This window comes from Cyrtonyx montezumae, unplaced genomic scaffold, assembly GCF_038088225.1.
Source record: "Cyrtonyx montezumae isolate F1298 unplaced genomic scaffold, pur_monq_1.0 scaffold_3, whole genome shotgun sequence".
Taxonomy (NCBI): Eukaryota; Metazoa; Chordata; class Aves; order Galliformes; family Odontophoridae; genus Cyrtonyx; species Cyrtonyx montezumae.
Window position 1 is genome coordinate 42,747,352 of NW_027072034.1, and position 25,977 is coordinate 42,773,328.

A 25,977-nucleotide genomic window follows, 5' to 3' on the forward strand; every position below is an offset into this window, starting at 1 on the left:
CAAATAATCAAAACAAAAACTTTTCCACTTATTTATCTGTCTCTCAACAGAGATCACTGATGACAAGAACAAGGGACCTTGAACTACTCTATCACTCCTGCAGATTATTAGACAAGTCAAAAATTGAGTGATGGAGACAAGACTTTCAGTGTTTACAAGAACTGCTGTCATGCTGCAATGATAATAGGAAGTTATTCCAGCATCATCACTATTGATGCCTGCTTTAATTTTTCATAAGCAGACTGACATGAGTTTGCATTTTCAGTATCCAAAACTAATAAAGCCACTCTTGGAAGTTTGGATAAATTCTGAAAGTTCTAGTTTACATCTTACTAAAAGAAATGCACCAAAACCTGGCCTCGGGAACACAGTGATTTTCAACAAAGCCAGAATTGCTTCCATCACTCATTACAATGGTTATAGAGTTGGGCAATGCCAGAAGGTCTGTATCTGTAATTGACCTGAGAATAAAAAGAAAATCTTTTTTACTGTGAATACCAAAAATTGGTCAGATATCCCAGTTGTTAGTCAAGCCCCTCTTATCTGGAGAGGTTTTTCTTCCAAGGGCTCAAAACTTGGATCTCAGGTAATTCCAATGTAACAGGTAAAAGTCAATTAGTTCACAGAAGAAAATTTTAAAGTGTCTGGTCTTTAATCAGTGAAGTCCCACAAAACGTCTGACCTCTGGTAGCAAAGCTGTTTACAAGGGTTGTATAAGGGATACTTCCAGGAGAAACCTGTATGTTCTTCTTGGTGGTTCTAACCTGTGAAGTGAGCTTTTATAATGAGGTGCCACTGTTCCTGCAGAGCTCTGACTTTTTTTTTTTTTTTTTTTTTTTTTTTTGCAAAAGTTATGTTTATATCTATATGTAGTGGATGATAGACTTAACAAAAATATTCAGTGTTTGAAGGGAAGATCACTCAGTGCTCACTGAACAGTGTTCATTCATGCAGACAAGTTTGCTTTACAGTGATGTACAAGGAATGTGTATATACACCAAGAGCCCCTCTCCTTGCTCCAGTCTGACTGTGGGATACCTTTCAGTATACGAAGTACATCAGTGACTCTTTGTATTATTTCTGGAAGCATTATGGTTTGACTACATTCCTATTCTTCAATGAATGGTGTGCAAAGCATTGCTGTATTTGTGGAGTTTACAGAGTATGAGAAATGGGAAAAAAATTGAAAAATTAATGATAGCTGTTAACTTGAATTTATGTGATGTGTTTTGTCATCATTTTTCCTTCCAGTCTCCTAAATCAGCTTTTATTAGTGCTGCAAAAAAGGCAAGATTGAAGTCCAATCCTGTCAAAGTGCGATTCTCAGAAGAAGTAATAATCAATGGCCAGGTGTCGGTGAGTATTCAGCTATTTCAGCTTAGGAAGGACTGAGCGTTTCACACAAAGGTATACCTCCAGGCTGGAAAGTGAGGGAATTATATGGCAGAAACAAGAACAGGAGTGCTAGGCTTACAGAGCAGAGGGTTTTTCTTTTTTTGAAGTTTCAGTTAGATCTGTTTTTAAAGTCCAGTGGGCCTATATGATGTGAAATAATTGTCCCTTTTTATAATGAGATTAAAATGCTAGAGAAGGCATTTTGTGATGATAGCACATATATGTCTTTCTTTATGCTCTCTAATATATGAAAGAAATCATAAACTCAAGGCAAGTAGCACGTCAGCAAAACAAAATAACACTACCTTAGGGACCTCTTTGAAATTTGTTTTACCAACCTGAAGTTGTTTCCAGCAAAGCAAGCATTGTTTTGAGAGGCACTGAACTCCTCCTCATACACAAACTCCTGGCTCATGTTCGTAATCAGACAGAACATTTTTCCACATTGATATATTTATCCAACTCTCTTCCAAACATAAATTGATACTATATTTTTTCAAAAGTAATTTTTGCCTTTTTTTTAAAAAGCTTTTTTTTCTCTTCCTTTTTTTTTAGTTTAAAATCTTCTTTATGAATTATTGCTATCAAGTGACGATATTATGTGTTACTCTTCTTAAATAAGGACAGAGATTAGCATTTAAGAGCTTCCTATAAAAAGAATGTAAAACATCTTTTTTGTAGTTCTTCATAACAAATCTGCAGTCCCTGTTTTATAAGACTCTAAAGAGCTCGCTGTATTCAGAGAAACATATATGCATTTTTCCAATCTATTGAAAATGTTTCAGCATTAGAGGTAGCGTTTTTTGCTGAGATATAGTATTTAGGGGAAGAAAATATTTCAAGTCAGACATAAAATGTAAGTGAAAGTTTATATTTTTCCAGGAAAGAGACCAATAAAGTACTGCTGTAGCAAGTGGGGCTAGACACTTTCAGGCTTTTTGAATTCTTCTATAAATTTAACCCAACAAACTCATCTTTAGATGTTACCTTTACATCTGATTGATGTTCTTTGTAGAGCAACATTTTGATTTCCCTTGTTACATGTTGTAATATGATTCACTAATTTGCTTGGCAGGAAACAGTTAAGGACAATTCACTTCTTTTCATGCCAAATGTTCTGAAGGTGTATCTTGAAAATGGACAAACCAAATCTTTTCGTTTTGACTGCAGCACTTCAATTAAGGTAGGATTAGTATGCAGTGCTAAGAATACTAGTCAACTGTTTTGCAAGACCTTCAATAATTATTTTTTATTTTGTGTGCTTAAAGAACAAAATCAATAGTGTCTTCAGCTGGGACTGGATTCAGAGTTAAGAAGTAATGAGGTTTTGGTCCATTTTTCTCCTGTTTAAAATGTGTTGTATTGTCAATGAAGAATAAGTAGAGTGATCATTTTAATGTGACTGCAGTGCAATTAAAATTGCATGGATGTGCTGTTTTGATATACTGCCAAATACTAGTATGATTTGTCAGCAGAAGTCAAGATCTTAAAAGATTAAGATGTTATTTGCTAATTGAATATCATCTAGCTTACTGTCCTGTGAACTTGGGATGTGATACTGTAGGATTATGCTGGTGATAAATTGCTTATCTTGGTGTAATGTCATCTAAACTTTTCATAACTTTTCAAATAGAGAACTGAAGTGTTGAAGCTCTGGCATGCAATCCAGGCTACTATGGAGTGTCTGTGACACTCTTCCATGTAGGTTCCTAAAGCAGAGTCATCACTGGTGCTTGAGTAGTTAGTAAGCAGCAAAACTTGCTATGTTGGGCATGCTACTGTACTCTCAAGGATTTTGTTTGGGTGAGCTAGTCTTAACCCAGATCAGTTACCAAATCTAGGTCACTGCATAGTTGCATGCATCTTGAGACACTGAGATGAGAGATGTATGGGTGGGAATGAGCAGCAGAGGCTGAGGATGCATTTTTCAGCTGGGATGCCAGCTTTTGCTGGCTTTTTGGGTTTGTAATGTTATGCATGTTTGAAGAAAGGCTGGTTTTCTGCTCACTGTGATTATGCAATATGCTCAATCAGTTTTAACAGCAAGGAGAATGATTTACTGAGGTAAACATGGGGCATTTCACTCCAGTCTTCAGGTGAAAGGGCAAAATTGGTATAGAAGTTCTACATGAGAGCAGTCCACAACTTCTGATTATAGCTCATGTATATACCTAAATTGAATAAATTGAATCCAAGGAATGGATAAATCCCTCAATTTTACAGCTGTGAGACAATGAAGTTCTTCAATCATTTTGAGAATTTGGTTGAGTGAAAGATTAGAAGACATTTTATGTAGGTACTGAGATCTGCATAGCCTTCTAAAGCCTGTGAGCCCACGTTTTAGTATTTTATTTTATAAGCATGAAACCAACCAACCATTTCAGGATGTTTTGCCTCTAAAGCCCAGTCTTTGGCTGTCAATCACACAAGTTTTTGGTGGTTCTATCATATCTGTGTCATGTACTGTAAGATCATATATCTAACTGACAGATACCCACATGGGCTCAGTGACGTACCTGCACTGTTCTTGAAGCCTGCTTTGACCTTAGTCATTCTGAGTATTTGTAGGAATAATTATTTTTTATTCTAATTACAGTTAGTAATAAACAATGCACTGTAAGTACCTTATTATCAGCTCATAATAGCTTACTTTTAGTGTTATGTCTCTTCATATTACTGTTACACCTCTTGTGTCTAAGCAGTATTCGGGAGTGTAAGTAGAAGTAGATTTAATGTATAGGCAATAAATTCCACTTCAGTAAAAACAGAACAGTATTAACCTCTGTTATGTAGAGGGTTGGTTGTTATCCATTAATACTGTCTTTTGTTCTTTTCAGCGTACAGAGTTTGCCCCTTCTTCCTACATACATCTTTTTACCAGTGTGGTGTTGATTTTCAAAAAACACACTGTAATTGATTAGTTAATCTTCCTAGCTTATTTTAAAACACTTGTATTACAATTTAGCATGATCTCCTTAGTAAATCCTATCCATGTGGATACTTACGCATATCTAAAAATCTCTTAGATAGATAGAAATGCTTTAATCTTTTTATGAGCATAATGTGAAACTATTTTAAAGGATAGGTTATTATATATTTATTTTTGCTACTACATTCATTAAAGCAAAAGGTTCCTTGCCAGATGATATAGCTTTAGGTGTATGCACAAAGCATTATAGGAAATAAAGTACTGCTTAGTTAAATGTTTTTTGAGATTTGTTTAGCTGTTTTTTCAGAAACAATTGTTCTCAAACTCATTCCCTTTCAATGTGAGGCCTCTCAAAAATAAGGGAGGAGACTGGACTTCTTCATTCTAGAGAAGAGATGACTACAGGGAAAGCTCATTGAGGCCCATCAGTACTTCAAGGGAGCTTATAAGCAGGAGGGAGACCGACCTTTTGTGTGGTGTGATAGCAATAGGACAAGGGAGAATGGTTTTAAAATAAGAAAGAGGAGATGTAGATTAGATGTTAGGAGGAAATTCTTTTATCTGAGGGCAGTGAGGCTCTGGGCACAGCTGCCCAGAGAAGCTGTGGTGCCCCATCCCTAGAGGCACACGAGGCCAGGTTGGATGGGACCCTGGGCAGCCTGAGCTGGTGGGTGGAGTGTCTCTGCAGAGAGACCATGAGATATGATTTAAAGGCCACACAAGTATGATATGCGTGTTAAGCTGCACATAAGGCTGTAATTTCACAGTACATATGTATTTTTCACATACACATCTGATACTATCTCAGAGATGTTTGAATAAAAAGGCATCAATCTTTCCCATGGTGAATGTGTGTGTTGTCTTATGTGCTCATGGGAAATATGCATGATATACAACCATCCTCTCCTGTAATCACTGGACTTCCACCCTGAACTATGTACATGCAGAGTGTATGAAGAGCTTAGACCCAAGTTTTTCATGAATTAAAACATATTTTATAAATCTTTTGTGAATTAGGATGTCATCTTAACACTGCAAGAAAAGCTTTCCATCAAGTGTATTGAACACTTTTCACTGATGCTGGAGCAAAGGGTTGAAGGATCTGGAACAAAACTTCTCTTGCTACATGAACAGGAGACTCTAACTCAGGTTTGTGGGATTATATGTGAAAGATATTAATGAGCTTTTCCATCCTTTTAAGTATTCAAGTGAGTTAACTAAAAGATTTTTAGCTTGATACAGTCTGTCAAATAGTGGCAATATTTAGATGTGGTTGTAAGAATCAAGTTGTCACGGAATAATTATTTCTCTGTTACATAGGCATCACATGTCATTGCTTCACTAGGCCATTAAAAAGTACTAAAACATTCTTCAAAGATCAGACTTAAAGCTAGAAAATATTTATCAAGGCCATTCTTCATATTGTACATGACTCAGCTAATGAACATACTCTATAGCTGGAAAATCTAGTGTAATAGTTCTGAGAACCCGAGTGTGTCAAATTTCCTTTAAATACATATTTTGATCTTTGTTTCCTATCTGATTATGCAAATCTGTATCTGGATAACAGGAAATGATACTCTTTCTGATGAAACTAAGTTTGGCTTGGTGATGCAGTGATACATCATGTCACTTCTGTGATGGTAAACAGTGAATCAGAAAATGTTGTGACTTTCTTTCTTAGATGAAGGAGACAAATCAGGCTGCTGAAAGGCCAGTTCTGAGTAGAGGTAAAGTTGTTTCACCATTCCCAGCAGACAACCCTGATTTTAGCTGCTTATCCTTTTTGCCAAACAGTTTAGCCTGAAATTCAACATGCCATTTCTGTGTGACAGGAGAATGCTTGTATTTTTAACTTTTCACCTAAATTTTCCAAAAAATGTAAATTTACATTAAATGTAAATTGATTTTTAAAGACAAGGAAAGCAGTATTTTATTTTAAATGTCAGAATTCCTTTGATCATATAACGAGAGTCTGTGCAGTGGTATGAAGTAAGACAGCTCACCCACTCATGGTCTTTCTATTGTTTTCTTACTTAAAAGCATTTAGCTTTGCCGTGTTAGCATTCTTTTTCTGTGGATTGAACCACTCAATGAATGCACAATATCCAGCAGTACTCAGTGCTGACTCTCATGGCCTAGCTGTCTCTCTTTGAAGTAACTGGTAAAATTCCCACTGAAATCAGAGGGATCAGAGTAAACCAACACAGAGAGCTTTTGAAAATCCCATCCTGAGCTTTATTTATACATACAGACTATGTCTGGATACTCAGGAATGAGGTCAGAGACAATGTGCGATCAACATACATTCTGAAAATTGTTAGTGCAATACAGACTGTCTGTTGGAGAATTTTAAAAATATGGACTTATCAATCAAAGATGCTGATAGTAAAGTGCACTAACTTTCAAACTACATTAGCCTAATTAAATAAACTACATAAGCTACATTAATTTCTTCTTTGAAGTTCCTGTAAAGTCAGCAGCACTCTAATTTGCTATTATAGTGTTGCTGCTGACCATGGCTCACAATAGTGTTATTGGACTGTTGCTCTTTCATCCAATTATTATTAGCTCTTTGATGGTGTCCAGTGAATATATCCAGATTACTGTATTATATTCTTAGCAAAGAGTTGTGCTGACCAACAAAAAAAAAAAAGTCTTTTTGACCTTTTTAAGTACTGGAAGAGATCGAGATCTGTTTTAGTCAGAATTCTAGGGTAGGTATTTTAATCCAGAGCAACTCAGGAAAACGGAAAAGACACAATTTCTTGCAAATTTTTTATTGGATTAAAGCAGTTGTGCTTGCAGGCTCTCATTCAACCACCCACGTATCTGCTGGGAAAACAACACGGAAGAGGTCATTGAAGAAATTAAAATCGAAGGCAGCATGAGCTGCAGCAACCAGGTCCTGGTTGAGTTTGTAATCTTGAGGAGCATGAGCCTGGCAAAGAGTGAAGTCAGAATCCTGAGCTTGAGGAGAGCAGACTTCAAGCAGTTTAAGAAATTGTTGTATGAGATCCCCTGGGAAACTCTCCCTGGGGACAAAGGAACTGAACAGAGCTGGCAGCACTTTAAGGATGCCTTTCTGAGAGCAAAAGAGCTCCCTATTCCCCAGAATAGGAAATCAGGCAGATGAGGCAGAAAACCAGCATGGCTGAGCAAGGACCTGCTGGTCAGGCTGAAGGGAAAAAAGGAAAAGTATAAGCAGTGGAAGTGGTGGCCTAGGAATAATATAGGGATGCTGCCCAGATTTGCAGAGATGGGATCAGATGAAGATCATATTGAACTTGGCAAGTGATGTGAAAGACAAAAAGAATTCTTTAGATACATTGGACAGAAAATACAGGAAGGAGACTGTACCCCCCACCCCTCCTCTCAGGATAAACGAAAAAGGAGAGAGAGCCTCCTCAGACATAAAGAAAGGTGAGGTACTTAACAAGTAATTTACGTCCATCTTCGTGGCCAGACAGGTTTCTTATGCCTCTCATGTCCCTGATCTTCTAAGTGAGTCTTGAGGGAGCAAAATCCCTACCACTGTAAGAACAGAGCAAGTCCAAAACCATCTCAAGAGGCTGAATGTGTACAAGTCTGTGGGGTCTGATGACATGCATCCCAGGGTTCTGAAGGAACAGGCTTATGTGGTTCCCAAGACTTTCTCCATTGTATTTGAAAAACTGTGGCCATCAGGCAAAGTCTCCCGTGACTAGAAAAAGGGAAACATTACTCTTGTTTTCAAGAAGGGGAGAAAGGAAGACTTGGGGAACTACAGGCTGGTGAACATCATGTCTTTACTTGGGAAGATCATGGAGCAGATCCCCCTGGAAGACATATTAAGGCACATAGAAGATGAGGAGGTGATTGGAGACAGCTGTCACAGCTTCACCAAGGGCATATCATGTCTGACCAATCTGGTGGACTTCTATGATGGGGTGACAGCATCAGCAGACAAGGGAAGGGCAGCTGATGTCATTTTGCAAGACTTTTGACATGGTCCCACACCTTATCCTTGTCTCTAAATTGGAGAGAGGTGGATTTGAAGGGTGGACTATAAAGTGGATAAAGATTTAGGTGGATTGTTGTAGTCAGAGTTGTGATCACTGGCTGTGTCCAGGTGGTTGGTGGTCACCAGTGATGTCCCATGGGAGTCTGTCTTAGGACCAGTGCTCTTAAACATCTTTATCAATGACTTAGTTAGTGGGATTGAGTGTATGCTCAGCAAGCTGACTGGTGCAGTTGACAAAATAAAAGGGAGAGACATCATCCAGAGGGATCTGGACACTCTTGAAAAGTGTTCACATGAAAACATAATAAGGTGTTGCACTTGGTTTAAGGTAATTCCAGGTATGAATACAGACTGGGAGGAGGTCCTTTCCAACCCAAGCCATTCTATGGTTCAATCAAGAGAATGTGAGAACAATAGCTACCAGGTAGCACTTTGCCTACCTATATTGGCAATTGGTCTGAAAAATAAGATGTGACCTCTCCCCAAAAGCTATATCACTCTTCTAGTTCATAAGTGATTTGATCCTGCTGGAGTTCTTTTGTATTTGACTTGTATGGTTACCATTAAGGTCTACTTCTCTCTTTTCACTCTGACTTTGAATAAATGAATTCCACTGCTTTGAGAATGAGTTACATTGGTCAGTCATGCCTATGTAAGTCTAAAATTCTTTCAATGAGATTATATATATGATATTCTGCTGTGCAACACTTAGTAAGGAGCCTATAATAACTCTCCTTGTTGGGCAGAATTATCTTTCTTGTTACCACATTTCTCTTTGAAGGAGTGTCGGTGCCCATGACTATAGACTCTTTTGCAAGATGAGAGTTGACATACTCTGTTTTGATTATTCTACTATCTTAGGTGACCCAGAGGCCAAGCTCGCATAAGATGAGATGTCTTTTCAGGATTAGCTTTGTCCCAAAGGATCCTATTGATCTTTTAAGAAGAGATCCAGTTGCTTTTGAATATCTTTATGTACAGGTAAGTGAAAGCATGGCCATTGTTAGCAAGAAGAATTAAAAAGATGATTGTGTTCAATATATACGTATATATTTATATCTTCATATACAAAAAAGTGTCCGCATTAAGCCCTGGGTTTTATTTTTGCTGAATAAAGTCAGTGCACTTGGGGAATGTGCAAATCTTTATCATCTGCAAAGTTCCCTTCCTTCCTAAGTCCTGCCAAATAGTGATGCTTTGATGTCTTTCCAAAATATATTTGGCATTTGAAAAGAGTGAAGCAAAAATAATTGCTTATTCTTACTTCTGGTATTATAATATCAGACAGAAATAGTGTCTGAAAAGAGACTCCCAGTAAAATGGACAAGAAAACTGATGTATGAGCAATGTGGTTCTTCTCCTGGGCATCTCACCAGAGAAAATTCTACTATCCTAAGCCCAGTTAGTCTAGCACTCTCCCAGCACTCATGAAAGATTAACTCAATTCCTTAGGAAGGATGAATTTGCATTCCCAGAAGTGCCTTTATCCAGGTGAGCATCTGACATCTTTGAGAGTAGCATTCCTACTTTCAGCATGGTCTGGTTTCTGAGTTTGGGGTTTTTCTTCACACAGTGCCGATTTTAAGAAAATGGATTATAATTTTATTGCAACATTTTTGAACTTGATGCTCCCTCTACTGGTTCCTTGACAGAGCTGTAACGATGTGGTTCAGGAAAGATTTGGACCAGAACTGAAATATGACATTGCCCTGCGGTTGGCTGCACTACAAATGTATATTGCAACTGTGACCACCAAGCAAACTCAGAAAATCTCCCTCAAGTATATAGAGTAAGTTGAGGATACTGTGTGATCTCTAAAAATGAAACATTTGGAGAGTCTCATAGATTTGGTTATTTAATGTTCCTGTATGTGTGCACCAATTATAGATGCATTCTTCATTACTGAAATTTATTCAAGTGGATTAAGCACTGTAAGTATGGACAATACCTTTACCATTTGGTCATCTGTTTAGGCATGTGTGATAGGCTATAAATGTAAGATTAATTCACTTGCTTTCATTGGACAGATTGAAGTTTATAAAGCTGGAATCCTAAGGCTTTAGTAGAGATTATTACAGTAGATTCAGTGGATTTCTTGGTTCAGAAGACTGTCAGGTCTTAGATTCCTTTTGAAAGTTTTCTTAGGTACAGAAGAATCCAGTAAACATTTGTTCTATGTTATCCTCATGACTTTCCAGGATATGTTAGGCATTGTACATATAGAACTACAAGGAAAGAAGAAAACCCAAAATGTGAATTTGTGTATACCTGCTAGGATAAAAACAAACAACTTTTGTTATATTGTATCCTATTAATCAATCAGCAAAAACTACATACAAGTGAAAAGTCAGCCTTCTGTCAAAAGGAGTAAATCAAATACAAAAGCAGCCTGGACATAAGGAGGGGAACTAGCTGTCAAGTTGGCAACATGAGAAAAACGATGATTGTCTGGTTTGCATGTTCTAAAAAGAACTTAGAAAATAAAATTAAATCTGACACTATTGTTAAGTCTTCTACTACTTTAATTCTATAACGGTGCTTGCCTATGTAATTAGTTGGGATTTAACGAAGTCTAGATTTTAAACATACACATTTTAAACTTCTGTATGGTATGTTGGAAGAGAGAGAAATGACAGAAAAGAGATTAGATAACATTTTATAGCATCTTCATAAGTAATATGTAGTTTGAATATAGAAAATAATGTGCTATTGCAAAACTCTGGACTTAACTCTCCTTCTGTTTACAGGAGTTCATTCACTTGTCATCATAGTCACCAGTCTTTGGATAAATAATCATCACAGGAATGTGAAATTAAATATATGCCTTTTATTGCAGAAAAGAATGGGGATTAGAGACTTTTCTTCCATCTGCTGTGCTGCAAAGCATGAAAGAAAAGAACATAAAGAAAGCACTTTCACACCTTGTCAAAGCAAATCAAAACCTAGTTCCTCCGGGTAAAAAGGTATTGCATTTGCATCTTAATGGAAATTATATTTTTAAAGAACAGAAAGGGTGGCAAGCATGTAAAACATTTAAAATTAATCCTTTAGAGAAACACCTAGCCATTATATTTTCAGAGAATATAGACAGTTTAACTTACGGTGCTCAGTACAACCTAGCCAAGAACAATTAATAATAATTAATTATACCCCCAACTAAACTATTTTCTTAACTGGAGAATGCCAGAGAACTGGTTATTAACACTTCAGGTATGATAAAGATACATGGTTTTTAATTCATGTAGGGCCTTCTATTAATGGCAGACTTGTTAGAATGTTATTGTTTTTTCTCTGATGCTCTGATCTGAAACACATATGGGCCATAGTAAATGCTGTTGTTAGGGTTATTTTCCGTTATGCTGTAGATATGTTTAATGTCCAAGGTCTAACAGGACAAATCATTTTCCTTATAGAACTGACCATCCTTGCTATTGTAAAATGCTTTTCTTAGCACTGAGCTTTCATTTCAGCTGGAAAGAAATGTGGACAACAGTGCCTCTGAGAAATGCACTCAGCATTGTTGCATGTGTAGAGCTGTGTCTGGTTTTAGACACCGTAATGATGTTTCATTACATAAGTCAACTAGTTTCTCTTTGTAGTCAACAGAGAGAAATGGGCACTTGAGGGAGCAACTCATCCCATCCCACATTAGGCACTAGAAATAGGTCAGATTACTTGTCCTAGAAATGCCTATTTCTCTCCATTGACAATAAACAGAACCTAAGAGTGACTAACTGAAACACAAAATGGGCTGAGTCCTGCTCCATGAGATTGTTTCCAATCAGGAAAAGCCCCAGACTTCATGTGCTTGAGCTAAGGATTATTGTGACCAGTGGAAATCTTCTTGGGTATCATCTGTAGTTAGACCTGTAGTGAGAAAGGCCATCTTTTTGAATGAAGCACTGTATGTCTCTGCTACTGCTGAAGCTAAAGCTGAATAATGCCAATTGCTTTTCATTTATCATAATAATGTACATTTGATTTTATTTTGAGGGCCATCACTGCTGCTGGAATCACAGATGTTGGCAGTGGCATTCAGTGCTGATTCTTGGTTAGAAAAGAAGTTGCAATAATGCTTTCCTGCAGCAGAGTTGGTTATTTTTGCTTTATTCTTTTTGATATGCTCTTTGGAAATACATTGTGTGCTTACCCACTTTCTATTTATCAGGCAGGTTCAGAAATAAAGACCTGAGCTCGTCATCACCTTCTGTCTCACCTGTAGGTACTATGCTAGGACAAGCCTCTGGGGCCTTGTTTCACTTTTCATAAGGGGAAGCCTGTAACTCAGGATTCTCCCTTTTTTACAAGCCCTGTGTATTTCTCCATCCAACTGAACATGTACTGTAGGGAAGAGGAACACACTGCCCCTTGGCTCTCTGCTTCAAATTCATTTCTTCCTTGGAGTCTACAAAAATCTTAGTTTAGGGACTTTTTAAATGCTGTTTGAGATCAAATAAGGTTTTGAACTTGAAATCTAGTGGCCGATGAGAGAACAGAAAATGAGATAAGCTCGATAAAGCCCACTTGTAAAGATTTACACGAGGGATGTGTAAATTCTGGCTCCAGATTATTTGGGTGAAATGAACTATTTCTTGATTCCATTCAGTCTCATAAAATATGTTCCAGCTTGTTCTTTTTAAGTAGGTAGTTTCAGCTAAAAGGAGAAAAAGGAGGTAAATTATGGCATGTACCGCTTGGTAGCATTGTATGTATTGATGTTCTATATTTGGCTTGCAGATTTATTCCCTACTAAATATAGTGAAATAATTTTATTTAAAAAAAAATGGAGATTGCAGTAATGAGGTAGAATAATATGCCATATGCTGCAAGTACCTTACAAGATGTAGTACACATAGCTGACAAAATAAAATTCTTTTATCTCTTTCTCTGTCAGTACATAAATGTTTAAGAACTGGTGGTGATTATGAATTGAAAGCTGTTGACTGGCCTTGAAATCCCTCAATGAACAGATGTTTAATCTGAGTAGTTTAACATTTTCTCTTCATTGGGGAAGTGATGATGTACTTGCAGCGCTCTGATGAAGCCAATACTCAAGTCGTCAATGCATTTGAACTAAACAATCACAGTCTGAATTGTGTGAACAAAACTGTTTCCTCATCTGAATCTCAAGCGTCTGATGATTTGGTTTTGGACTCTGATGAGCTCTTATTTCAGTTCCTTAGAATACATTAATGCATTTAGATTTTTATAAACTTGGTATTGTGTTGGTTTCCACTGCTACATCTTACTCCTGTTTCTCTTTCCTCAGCTATCCGCTCTGCAAGCCAAGGTGCATTATCTAAAGTTCCTCAGTGATCTCCGATTATATGGAGGGCGTGTTTTCAAGGCGACCCTAGTGGTAATATTTATCTTGAAATAGTCTGTCTCCTGATGTCTCTTTTTGCTAAAGCTAGACCATAAAATTTTCTTTAGAAGTGCCACTCATGCATTTTAAAAAGTAGTTATTAAATTGAATCGATCACTTTTATTCTTTCACATTGAAAATAACATTCCTGGTATGATTTGAATTTTCACTGAGGGTTTGGAGATAGGTAGCATCCATTTGGCCAATGGTGCCATCCAGTTAACTGAAGAGTACTTAAACTGTTACTCTGGAAAACACTTGATATCAGAAACTTTTGAATAATGGAAGCAAATTCCATCCATTCATCAAACAACCTTTCCATCTAAAAACTACATCACAGTCAACATCCAGGAGCAGATCTCTTTGCTTTTTGTAACTAATTATCAACGTTGTATGCTATTTAATCTTTTATCTTCTTAGAAAAATATGATCTTTAATCATGAAAGAAAGCAGTGGCTATACAGTGCCTATCGTGGTTTTATTTTACTTTTTCTTTTTTATGCTAAAGCAGGGAGAAAAGCGTTCAGAAGTGACTTTGTTAGTAGGGCCACGGTATGGCATCAGTCATGTGATAAACACCAAAACAAACCTGGTGGCTCTTCTGGCAGACTTCAGTCATGTGAACAGGATTGAGATGTTTACAGAAGACGAAAGCAGCGTTAGAGTTGAGCTGCATGTCTTAGATGTAAAAGTAAGTTTTTTGGTTGATTCCTAATGATACAATATCTTTAAATAATGTTTTTGCCATTTTAATTTGAATATCTGGTCTAATTATACTAACTGTTTTTATCAGAGTGATATTCTGGAATAATGTTTTTTAGCTCTTTTTTTTTTTTATCAGAGTGTATGGAGACTACTCCTTAGGAATTTGAAAGGTCCATAATGTACAAGAGTGCTTTGCAGCACTTACATTCTATTTTTTATTTTATTCTTGTCTGGCCCTGGGAAATTTGCTTTGTTGTTGTATTCCTTGATTTCCATGGTGAGAAGAGGGGTTGATGAGATTGGTCATCCTTTGAAGTTCCTTGAGCTCCTAGAAGCCCTTTTTGGCATAATTATGTAATTATTAATTACAATAATATTATATTATTATTAATATTAACTACAGTTAGAGTATTGCCAGCCGTATAAGACCCGCATCCCATGTAACCCAGTGTTTTATCTACTAAGGGCACTGCATGTTACCACATAGTGGTTACCAAGTGAAATAACCTATAAAAATGCAGGGTTGTTTGTTTTGGGGTTTTTGTTTTGTTTTTTTTTTTTGCTAGCTAATTAAGTTTTTTGCCGTTAATAATGCATTATTTAATGCCATTCTTCTACTTACAGTCACTAAATTTCTCTGTAATCCTGCCTAACATTATATACTTGTGGCATTTAGTGGCAGTGACTGGAGGTTTGTATGTTGTATTGTCCTGTATCTTCTTTGTATGTCTCCTATTAGATTGTGAAGTGAAAAGCTTCGCAGACTTTGTAGAGCATTAATCACAATCATAAGAGTTCTCATTTTACTTGAAACTTAAATATACTATTACAATAAATAGAACCCATTAAAATAAATAGGCCTAAATAGGCCTGTGTAGGCCTTTTTACTTACAGAGATTTACATAAAACAAACAAACAATAATTAAAAGAAAACAACCATACACAGGGGATATTTTACTAAACTTTTGCTTTGAATGCTTTAGGCATAATGCTTTGAAAGTGTTTCCCTATCTTTAAGTCAATGAAAAAACACTGTTGTAAAGTAATAGATACCCTTTGACAGCAACTTCACGGAAATCTATAGGTTGGGGAGCACAACATCTCTTTCACTGTATTTAGCAATTTGAGCATCTCAGGCTTCTTTGCTTGTAAAACTGTGCCAAACCCATACCTCATAGCCCTCTTGATTGAAAGCTGTTATCCTCTTTCTGACAGAGAATGTGATGCAGAAATTAAATTCTTCTCATCTACTTGCCTATAAAATACAGGACTGTATGCCATGGTATTTTATATTAACATGATATATATGCATTTTATATTATAATACTGTTACTGTCTTGTGGCAAGCCATGTATGTCCCCATCTAAGTCCCCATCTTGCCTTTCAACACATTCAGTTCTTAAACCTGGGGAGATTAGTTTAACATCAAAATTACAAAGTTAGGAGGCTCTGGATTGAATTTGACCCCACCAAAAAAAAAAAAAAAAAAAAAAACCTGTAGGAAATAAGAATAAATGTGGTCATACACAGGTAGTTACTCTCAACTGATATTTTCATACCTTGGCATATGATAAGGTATCAGGTTCGTATATCCAGATTCCAATATGCCAATAAATGTCCTTTTCATAATGAATAAGCAGTTGTGTTCTTTTATTTTTTGTTCTTTGTAACGTCTTCTCAACCATAAATCACTTGGGAGAAGCATCCAATAAAAATGTAGTTGTCACAAGACTGTTCAGATTAACAGCCGTGCACAGCACTGTTTTCAGCAATCTGAGGCTTCTTTGGAGATTATCTGTTTCTGTTGATCATTGGTGAGAAATTTGAGATCAATACTCATAGCGTTTCAAGTAGTCAAAAGAAAAAATATTATGCATTATTGCAGGTTTATTAATTTGCAATTAATGTTATACCTGTATTTGAATCCTTCAGAAAGAAGCATGTGTTGAATAGACTCTCATACTGTAGCGCAGAATACTTTAAAGAAAACAAAATGCGTTGTTTTTTCCATGCTGCTGAAAACTGTTCATACAGCAGTTTTGAGTTTGGTGGTTAGATGAGAACCTAAATTATGCTTTGGCCATTACCTCCATTGCAATCAGTTGCCTTCAGGTTGCAAAAGTTCATATAGCTCTAAGTCACTACAAACTGTGCAACTGTTATAACGGTTTGTCTACAGTATAACTTCTACCTATGTGTCACAGTAAGGACTTTGCAATTTTTATTTCCTCTGTGAGTTCAGGAGGCTAGCCACCTCAAAATGAATTTGAGAACAGCAGCTTTGATATAGAAGTCTGCAGAAAAATGAACAAAAGTTTTAGGTAAAGCAATGTATACTGTGGCAAAAGGAAAAATAAAGTATACTTCACTCAGGTTTCTTACGTTTAATGCTGTCTAGCCTTTCAGATGCAGCTTTTCAGAACCATGGCATTTTTTCTCTTAAATCTGACTGTTTTCTTTAAATGCTAAATTTATTTTCTGTGCTGATCTCCCTTTAAGGATCTCACTCTTCTCTATCTGTTTGTCTGCTTATTTTTTCATCACTTGTAAAGCCAAAAGGCCATAAATACTGAAAGTTTTTAATATCTAATTTCAGTGTTCACTGCTGAAGCTGTGTATCAGTAGCTTTAGTATCTCTTCTGTATTTTTTTCAGCTTGAATTTTTCCATCTGTTTCCCATTTTGCTTCTTTACATGGACTTAGGGCAGCTGATTTTCTGTCAAGCTGCAGTGATTCCCATACTACTGCAAATAATCCATCCCCTAATGTACTAGGCTTTTAGTCCTTGTATTTTCAAAGTAACAGTAAACAGTGCTTAGGTGAGAAAAATATATCTGTACAAGAGAAAGATGGAGCCAGTCTTAGCGTAATCAGCTTAATTAAGAAATACAAGTGTTAAAATGTCCAGTTGGACTTCTACCTTGTTCCAGTCTTTTCTAAACAACTGAATTCTTGAGGTAGAAAGGACCTTGTGAGTACATCAGGCCCAGCCGCTGCCCAGCAGCACACCCAGAGCAGGGTGCCAGGACCAAGGAGGCTCTTGGATATCTCCAAGGAGAAGACTGCTCAGCCTCTGGGCAGCATGTGTGGTGTTCTGTCACCTGCACAAAGTGCTGCTTGCTGTTCTCCCTTAAAAGATCCTCCCTTAAAAGATCCTCCCTTAAAATATTTGGTATTGCTTGGTATTAGTAGCGAGGAAAATAAGTTACCATGTATTTTTCACTGTGGCATTTAAATAGATTGAGAAGGAACAGCTTTAACCAAGACTTGGTTGTATTCTTCTCAGCCTATAACTCTATTGATGGAGTCATCAGATGCAATGAACCTTGCTTGCCTAACAGCGGGATACTATAGACTGCTGGTTGACTCAAGGCGCTCCATATTCAACATGGCCAACAAGAAAAATGCAGGGAACCGAGAAACAGGTATTTGTTGCACAGTATGATAATTATGATCACAGATGTTAAGCAGAAGTCAGCTTAAGCCAGCGCACACTGAATAAATACAAATGCCAAACAATAGGATTGCTGGCTTAGACCTGGCATTACAGTGTACTGGTTCAGTTTTATAATATTCTGATACTCAGCCTTTGATGTCATGAATTTCTTTCATAACTGAAATGAAACAGATGCATGTTCCCTTTGAGTGCTATTGTGTTATATGCATATATCTTTATAAGAATACACATGGTGTTGGGAAACCAGCTGGGAATTTGGTTTTCTGTTACTACTTTTGGAATAGCATTTGTACCTAATTATGGTTTAGTTTTGCACTAAAGTACAAAAGTAATAATTAAACTTTAGGTCATTAAATCAACAACTATTTGGGCTCCCAGATAGGAAAAAAGACTGAGATCTCCTTGAAAGAGTCCAGCAAAGGGCTACAAAGATGATAAAGGGCGCAGAACATCTCCTTTATGAGGAGAGGCTGAGATACCTAGGTCTCAGAAGATGACTCAGAGGGGATCTGATCCACCAATATCTAAGGAGTGGGAGGCAATGGGACGAGACTGGATTCTTCTCTGCAGCGTGTGGTGATAGGACACCAGGAAGTGGCCACAAACTGAAGCATAGGAAGTTCTGCACAAATGTGCATGGGAACTCCTTCCCAGTGCAGTGGCGGAGCACTGGCACAGCTGCACAGAGAGGTGGTGGAGTCTCCTTCTCTGGAGACATTCAAGACTCCCCTGGACGCCTACCTGTGCAACCTGGGCTAGGGAGCTGCTTTGGCAGGGGGTTGGACTCCATGATCTCTAGAGGTCCCTTCCAACCTCTACAATTCTGTGATGCTATTTATCTTACAACAAAAGTGAACTTCAGAATGGTTTTCTGAAATGTTTGATGGCCCGGCTGTCCTGTTCAGAATGTTCGCTGCTCACTATTAACAAGTTATTGTTTAAAAAACTGCATAAACTTGCTTTGTGATTTCACAGTGTTTCTCTTTTTTCCTCCCATGTTACAGGAATTGAAAACAGAGGGAAACATAATCTCCTTGCTTCTGAGTGGAACTGTGTACCAAAAACTACTACTTTCCTGGCTGAAGGAGATCAAGAGACTCAAATGTCTTTTGGTGATCCTAAACAGAAGACTATAGATGTTTCTGAAAGTTTGTTATGTCAAAAAGAACACAGACATCTGTACATAGAAAATACCTATAATTCAGGCGGGTTTGATCAGCATCTGACCAAGCAAAGTGACCCCACTGACACAGAAGAAAGTAGAAATTTTAATCAGCCTTCACTACTGTCACTCTCAGGTTTGGAATCTAGCAAGAAAGCACAGGATTCCCCCAGGGGAGCAAAAGTTTCCTTTATATTTGGAGATCACAACCTGGATGGTATCAATCCCCAGACTCTTGGCTATGAAAGGCTTTTGGATGAAAGTCCAGAAGTACTAGAAAAACAAAGAGCCATTTATATTAATAATGCCAATGACATTAAAGGTCTGGAGTTGTCACCAGATGCTGAAAGCATTCAATTTGCTACAAATGCTGTTTATGCAACCATAAATGACAGTAAAATATTTGGAGCTGCAGAAGGGATAGAAGAACCTTTGCTGCATGATATTTGTTATGCTGAAAACACAGATGATGCTGAAGATGAAGATGAAGTAAGCTGTGAAGAAGACATTATGGTAGGAGAAATCAATAGGCCTGCCCTTCTCAGCCTTTCTGGTTCTAGCGATGACATTATTGATTTGACTTCACTTCCACCTCCAGAAGGTGATGATAACGAAGATGATTTCCTATTGCATACCTTAAACATGGCCATTGCTGCTCCTCCACCTGGCTTCAGGGACAGTTCAGATGAGGAAGACTCTCAGAATCAAGCAACGCAGCCTAGAGACGACAAAGAGCAAGCCAGTAATCTAGGCAGTGATGACATTCCAGTGTCGCTTATCGATGCTGTCCCTACTAATACAGAGGGGAAGTGTGAAAAGGGGCTAGATGATGCTGTAGTCTCTACACTTCAAGCACTAGAAGCTTTGGCTGCTTCAGAGGAACAGCAGACGAATGACAATTCAGGTTCTTTCACCATAGTTACATTTATTCATTGAAAATCATTCCATCTCATCCAATATTCCATTTTGTGAGGGTTTTTCGTTGGTTTTTTTTTTTTGGTTTTTTTTTTGGCCATCATTTTCCATACTTCATATTCCATACTATGTAATGGAGCTACTGTTATGTTATTAAGCTACCTGTCCTGGGAACTGTGCAATAAAGTCAGAGTATTCTTACAAAGAATATTTTTGTCTCTAACACACACCTTTACTTGTCGCTTGTCCAGGTGCTTCAGCTGCTGTCATTAATTGACTCTTATTTTTTGTGGCTTGCAGGTGTAGCTATCTTGCGAGCATATAGCCCTGAGTCATCTTCAGATTCTGGCAATGAAACAAATTCCTCTGAAATGACTGAAAGTTCTGAATTAGCCGCAGCACAGAAACACTCAGAAAACACTGCACGCATGTTTTTGACCACAAGTGAAGGCTACCAACCTCTTGTGGAAGAACAGACTGAATTTCCCATTGCTAAGAGTCAGGCTGGAGGGCCAGGCATGAAATCCTCACAGCCTTTGGCTGCTCGTCAGGCTGCAGACCTGCAATCAAAAGTTGTGCCTTCAAAGCAGATTCTTCATTCAGATAACATGGAAATGGAGCCAGAGACCATGGAAACAAAATCTGTCACTGATTATTTTAGCAAATTGCACATGGGATCCTTGGTGTATTCTTGCACTAGTAAAAGGAAAAATAAGATGACAGAGAGCGAAGTAAAATCACCCTCTGATGGGAATGCTACTGTGAAAAAGCAACAGGGAACTAAAAAAGCAGAGACTGATGAAGACCTAAAAGCTAAATTTGGAACTATTTCAGCAAGAGACGGTCAACGCTTAAGCACTTTCAATGTGGAGAGAACTGCCTTTCGCCAAAGATGGTATGGTGCCGATGATGGGGCAGCAGATAAGCCAAGCCCAGAAACAGCAAATGGAAAGACTTTTCCAAGAGCTCCTGTCCATAGTAAAACAGAAACTGACTGTAAGGATGAAGTGGATCCTGAGGTGGATCAGGATGGCACCTCAGGGCTTAGCCAAGGTGAAAACTTTTTGTCAGATATGACTCCTGTGTCTTCAGCCAAAGACCTAAATGATGCAGAAGATACTGATTTATCTGCAGATGACCATCCTTCAAAGCTTCCAGAAGCTGAGCAGAGTGTGGCTAGACTTTGTGAATATCACTTGGCTAAGCGCATGTCTTCTCTACAAAGTGAAGGCCATTTCTCACTCCAAAGCTCTCAGTGCTCTTCGGTAGATGCAGGATGCAGCACAGGCAGTAGCACATGTGCTACCCCCGTTGAATCTCCCCTTTGTACCTCTGACGTTAAGCACATTATCTCTGACCCATCAATGAAGGGCATTGCCTATATTCCAGCAGATGAAAGAGCTGCCATTCTTCCAACCCATGGAACAACATACAAGGACCTGCATCAGCAGCCTGAAGCTGTGTGTCACAGGATGACAGTGCCTGTCGTGCATTCAGCAATTAATGCTGAGCCACTGTTTGGCACTTTGAGGGAAGGATGTCATCGGATCCCCAAGATAAAAGAAACTACAGGTACAGCAGTAATAAAGCGTTTCTTGTGTTTGTTCTTAAAGCTGCATGTTAGGGTTGAAGACTAGGTATGATGTTTGCATCCTCTTTACCTGAAACTAAATCAACAATCTGTAGAAGGTGGTGGGGTTAGACCTTACTGTATGTATTCACTTTATTTATACGTGTTGAGATGTTTTTAAGGCCTGTTTACAGATACTAATTAAAAAAAATCATTACAATTAAGAATAATTCTCCTACGTTTTACATGTAATATTTGGGAGGTGGTGATGTAGAGGCCTAGGGGATAGCCTCTCCAAAATCCATATTCATTTCTGTTCTAGGATACTTTTTAGATTATAAGATGACTTTACAAGGTATATTAATGTAGGAGAGAAAAAAACTTTACTTCATTTGTTATGTTTTTTTTGCTATTTTAGCAGATTGTCAAAAGCATGCCAGTTTGAGTAAAAAGCTCTAAAGGTAAAGGCAAGAAAATGTCAATATCAAGCATGTTTTTACTTCACCATCTGATAGTAGGTGTTTCCTTTAAGATTAATGTACATATTGAATCATTACCACGTTTTGGAGTTTCAATTTCAAGCAACTTAATTAACTTATTGTTTAAAAAAAAAGCACAGTTTTTCAGCGATTGCATTGAAAATGCTTTCTGTTGGGTTTTAAATATTTCCCTCTTCTTGAGTTGCAGCCCACATGTAGCAGAAGTGTGGGGATACATGAAAATCTGAAAGTGGAGCAGACTAGGAGCAAGAATGAGAAAAGCAAATTCTCTGCCAAAAAAACTCTAACATACCAAACCAAAATAACCATGAACACACTTTTCCATGCTCTCTTAAGCATACTTCAAGAAAGTTCTTTAATCCGAAAATATTCATTGAATTATTTCATAGAAAACAACCAATTCATATGTTGGGGAGTATTTAAGAAATCTTATAGATAATTTTCTATTCTCTTTTTTCCACATGCGCTGTAGTAGAAAGAACAGTTAACTATTTGTAAGTTAAAGTTTGTTGATAGAATTTAAAAGGCATTGTAGTGAAATACAAAATACATGAGGAAGTAGTGATGGCTATTTCTGTGAAACATTTTGGAAAATTGAGACCACTGGAAAACTCCAGCAATCAATTTGCCCTACTATTAAAGATATTTAAAATCTTCATCTCTGAATATTATCAGGGTGATGCTTAATTATTCTGTCTGCTCTTCTACTACCCCTAGTGTAGCTTTCACAGAGCCTGAAAAGGGAAGACAAGGAGGCATGCCTGCAGCTTTTCCTAGACAGCCTCTAGCTGACTCCATCATGCTATCATCCATGCTATCAGAATCAAAGGTGCCAAGTCAAAGTCAAGACTCTTGTGACATTCCCAAAGTAAATCAGGCTTGTGGGGCAACAGTTAGTTTACGGCCATATGACATGATAGGAGGAAGCCTCAGGATGCCGCACAACAGGAAAGTGCTGAGACGCAGCAGCAGCATCACTGGAGGATCTGCAGGCATTGAGATGCTGTTTGAAAGTAAGGCAGCTGCAGCCAGCTTGAAAAGCCTGGATACTACCCAAGGGGAAGAATCGAGATCTGAGAGAAAGGTGGAACTCTCTCCGGGCAAAAAGCTGTCAAAAAGTTTCTCCCAGAGCTGTGTATATGTCAGCACTGATAGGAAGGACAGTAAGAGGTGTTCAGGCACAGGCGCCAGTCTGAAGGACTCCAAGCAGTGTCGAGCATTGCCGTTGCGGAAGTTGGACACCAGCACCTGGAGGTGTCGTGGCCCCTTTAGCTACTGCTTCCTGAGCAGAGGAAATGATGACAATGATGATGAAGATGATGGAGACAGCCATCAGCTCTCATGTCTCTACGAACCAGAGATCCTGTGTGAGCTCGCAGAACCAGCCAGACTGTCTTTTCCCAGTGAAAATGAACAGAAAGTCTTGGAGCCCCAGAAAGCTGCTGAGTTCCCGCAAGATGAGGCAGACAATGAACACGTGAAGAGCAGTGCTGACACCCAGGGTGGCCAGATTGATGTGAATCTCAATGATGTGGCCTTCGATGCACAAATCATGCGGATAAATGTGATGAAAGAGAAGACGTATGCAATGCCTGATGGATTTATTGCAGCACAAAAGGATGCCAATGAGCTACTCTCACTGGTCCGAGCAAGTATGGGCAAGAGAGAAGATTTTCATCCCGAAACATATGACCTTAAACTTTCTAAATACAAACAACTGTTATCTATGGAATCGAGACAGTTGGGAAGTGCCTGCAGGAAAATGGCCATGGCTGATAAAAGCCCTGAGGAAATGCTTTTAGCTATGACTTCCAGCTTTCAAGTACTCTGTTGCTTAACAGAAGCCTGCATGCGTTTAGTTAAAGTCATGAACTCTGAAACTCAGCAGCAGGAAATTATAGCTAAGATAGATGAGGTTGTAATAAACTACATTTGTCTTCTGAAGGCTGCAGAAGCCGTATCAGGCAAGACCTCCGGTGATCCTAGCATTAAACTCTTGGCTCGACATTCAACTACCATGGCCGCTATTGTAAGCACACTAACACGTTCTCTTAAAATGCTTTTAAACAAGTAAAATACAAAAGTCACTTCATAATCTACCTTTGCAAAGCCATACATAAAAAACTTTTATTTACTCTATGTGTATGAACTAATGTAACAAATCCAGCTCTCTCTGTATATTTTGTTATTTTATATAAAATAGGTAAGAGATTAAAAACAAGATCAAATACTGAACACTGACAACATTGCTGACCAGATCTGTCCTTCCGTTTATACAAAAACAAAAGCCAAAAAATCCCGTCTCCCCAAGACCACAAAAACAAACAGAAAAAAATCCCATAGAGGAGCAAATTGACTTTTGACTATTTTTCATATAGTCAAATCTATGGTTGTATGAAGTGAACTTTTAAAGCCTGTTATGTCAATGAAGTTGTTTTCTGTTTCATCCAAGTTTTCACTTGGAGAATGTTCCATGTTTAAAAATAAAAATTGAAATCATAATGTATATAACATAATATTTAATGTTTTAAAATTATAATTTTTAAGCATTGAAAATAGCAAAAAGACATTTAAAATCCAAGAGACTATTATAAGTTACTAGAGACTATATATATAATAAATGACTCTTTTGTTCATATTGCCTGAATTACCTGATTCTTCTTTCTAGAAAAGTTCTATATTAAAAAATAATAATAAAATTAAAAAAAAAAGTATTGAATATACCAACTTTAGAGGGTATCTGATGTATTGAACATTACAGTGTTGCATTTCAGACAGTGAACGTAACTGTGGAAGACAGACTGAGGACATAGGAGCCAGAATGGTGTTGGTCTTTGAAATGAGAATTTGATGCCATACTGATCAGATCAGTATTTGTAGGGCAGGTCTGCCCTGGTAAGTGAGAGACACGATCGTCAGGAAATTCCTGTGCTGTTTACTGTTTCATCATAAATCTATGGTGCATCTGAACAACACTAACTGCATCTATTTTGTTAAATATTTTATACTTCATATTTTATGATTCTGAATGTTAAACTGTAAATAAGTTAGAAATAAAATGAAGTTTTCAGAATACAATAAATATCTATGAAATATTTCAAGCCAGAAACAGTCCTTCTCTGAGTGATAACAAAGGCAGTTTGTGAATAATCTGTCCCAATCTGGAAAACATTTTGTAGTCTCTCTCAGTTTTACATGACAAATAGGCTTTATCAAGAACATATGTTAATCTTTTTACTCTTTCCATCCACTTAGGAGCAGCAGCCCTTGTGAAAAGTACAAAATACCATTCTCCAAACTGGTATAGGTAGTTTTTGCCCACTTTTCATAATGTCATGTGTAAAGAATATGACCATATGTTTTGAAAACTTATCCACTCAGCTGAAGCAAGCATGAAGCTTTCTATGCTGGACAAGAAGGACTAAATCAACACAATTAACATTTTTCTAAGGAAATTCTTTCTTGTATGAAGTGATACATTTCTCTTTAAAACCTGGACAAGCCTTTTTCCTTTGACTTCAGAGAATCATCCCCAGAATTTAGTATCAGAAACTTAATCTGTTTTCTGTAGAAGAAAAATTGGCTTTCTAGACCAACTCATTTTGCATAAGGGCTAGTGGGCCCACTAGTTGACCATTGCTCAGAGGCAGGCTGCAGGCTGAATTACTTTAATGGTGGGGACAGCAGCACGTCCCACACGTGTTAGTGCTCTCAATCTGACAGCCACCTTCAAAGTGGGGCTGAGTGGGCTGCTCTTTTACTGTGGTTGACATAGATTTTTTTTCTTGTTTTTTGGGTATTTCATACTGATGAAAAAATGCTGATTTTATATATGTATATATATTCCTCTACTGATTTTTGTGAGATTATGGAAAAAAATTCATCAGTGATTTGGAAATACTGCACTTCAGAAAGCTGTTTGGAGTCATCAGAATTGGGCATCAAGATAGAGCATAAGCATGTGGTTCTTTCAGGA

The 25,977-nt window shown here is 37.7% G+C and overlaps 1 protein-coding gene across 1 annotated transcript in view; it reads left to right on the top strand.

Moving 5' to 3' along the window:
- FRMPD4 (FERM and PDZ domain containing 4) overlaps positions 1-24,979 on the top strand; it is a 302,810-nt gene extending 277,831 nt beyond the window's left edge. Inside the window, exons 6-17 of the mRNA XM_065741419.1 lie at positions 1,252-1,356; positions 2,471-2,578; positions 5,342-5,473; positions 9,189-9,308; positions 9,980-10,116; positions 11,164-11,290; positions 13,597-13,686; positions 14,201-14,383; positions 17,684-17,822; positions 18,859-19,920; positions 20,232-21,503; positions 22,724-24,979. Of these exons, the coding sequence (XP_065597491.1) occupies positions 1,252-1,356; positions 2,471-2,578; positions 5,342-5,473; positions 9,189-9,308; positions 9,980-10,116; positions 11,164-11,290; positions 13,597-13,686; positions 14,201-14,383; positions 17,684-17,822; positions 18,859-19,920; positions 20,232-21,503; positions 22,724-24,075 (4,827 nt within the window). The 3' untranslated portion in view covers positions 24,076-24,979. The remainder of the gene's footprint in view (positions 1-1,251; positions 1,357-2,470; positions 2,579-5,341; positions 5,474-9,188; positions 9,309-9,979; positions 10,117-11,163; positions 11,291-13,596; positions 13,687-14,200; positions 14,384-17,683; positions 17,823-18,858; positions 19,921-20,231; positions 21,504-22,723) is intronic.
- The last annotated feature ends 998 nt before the right edge of the window (positions 24,980-25,977 follow it).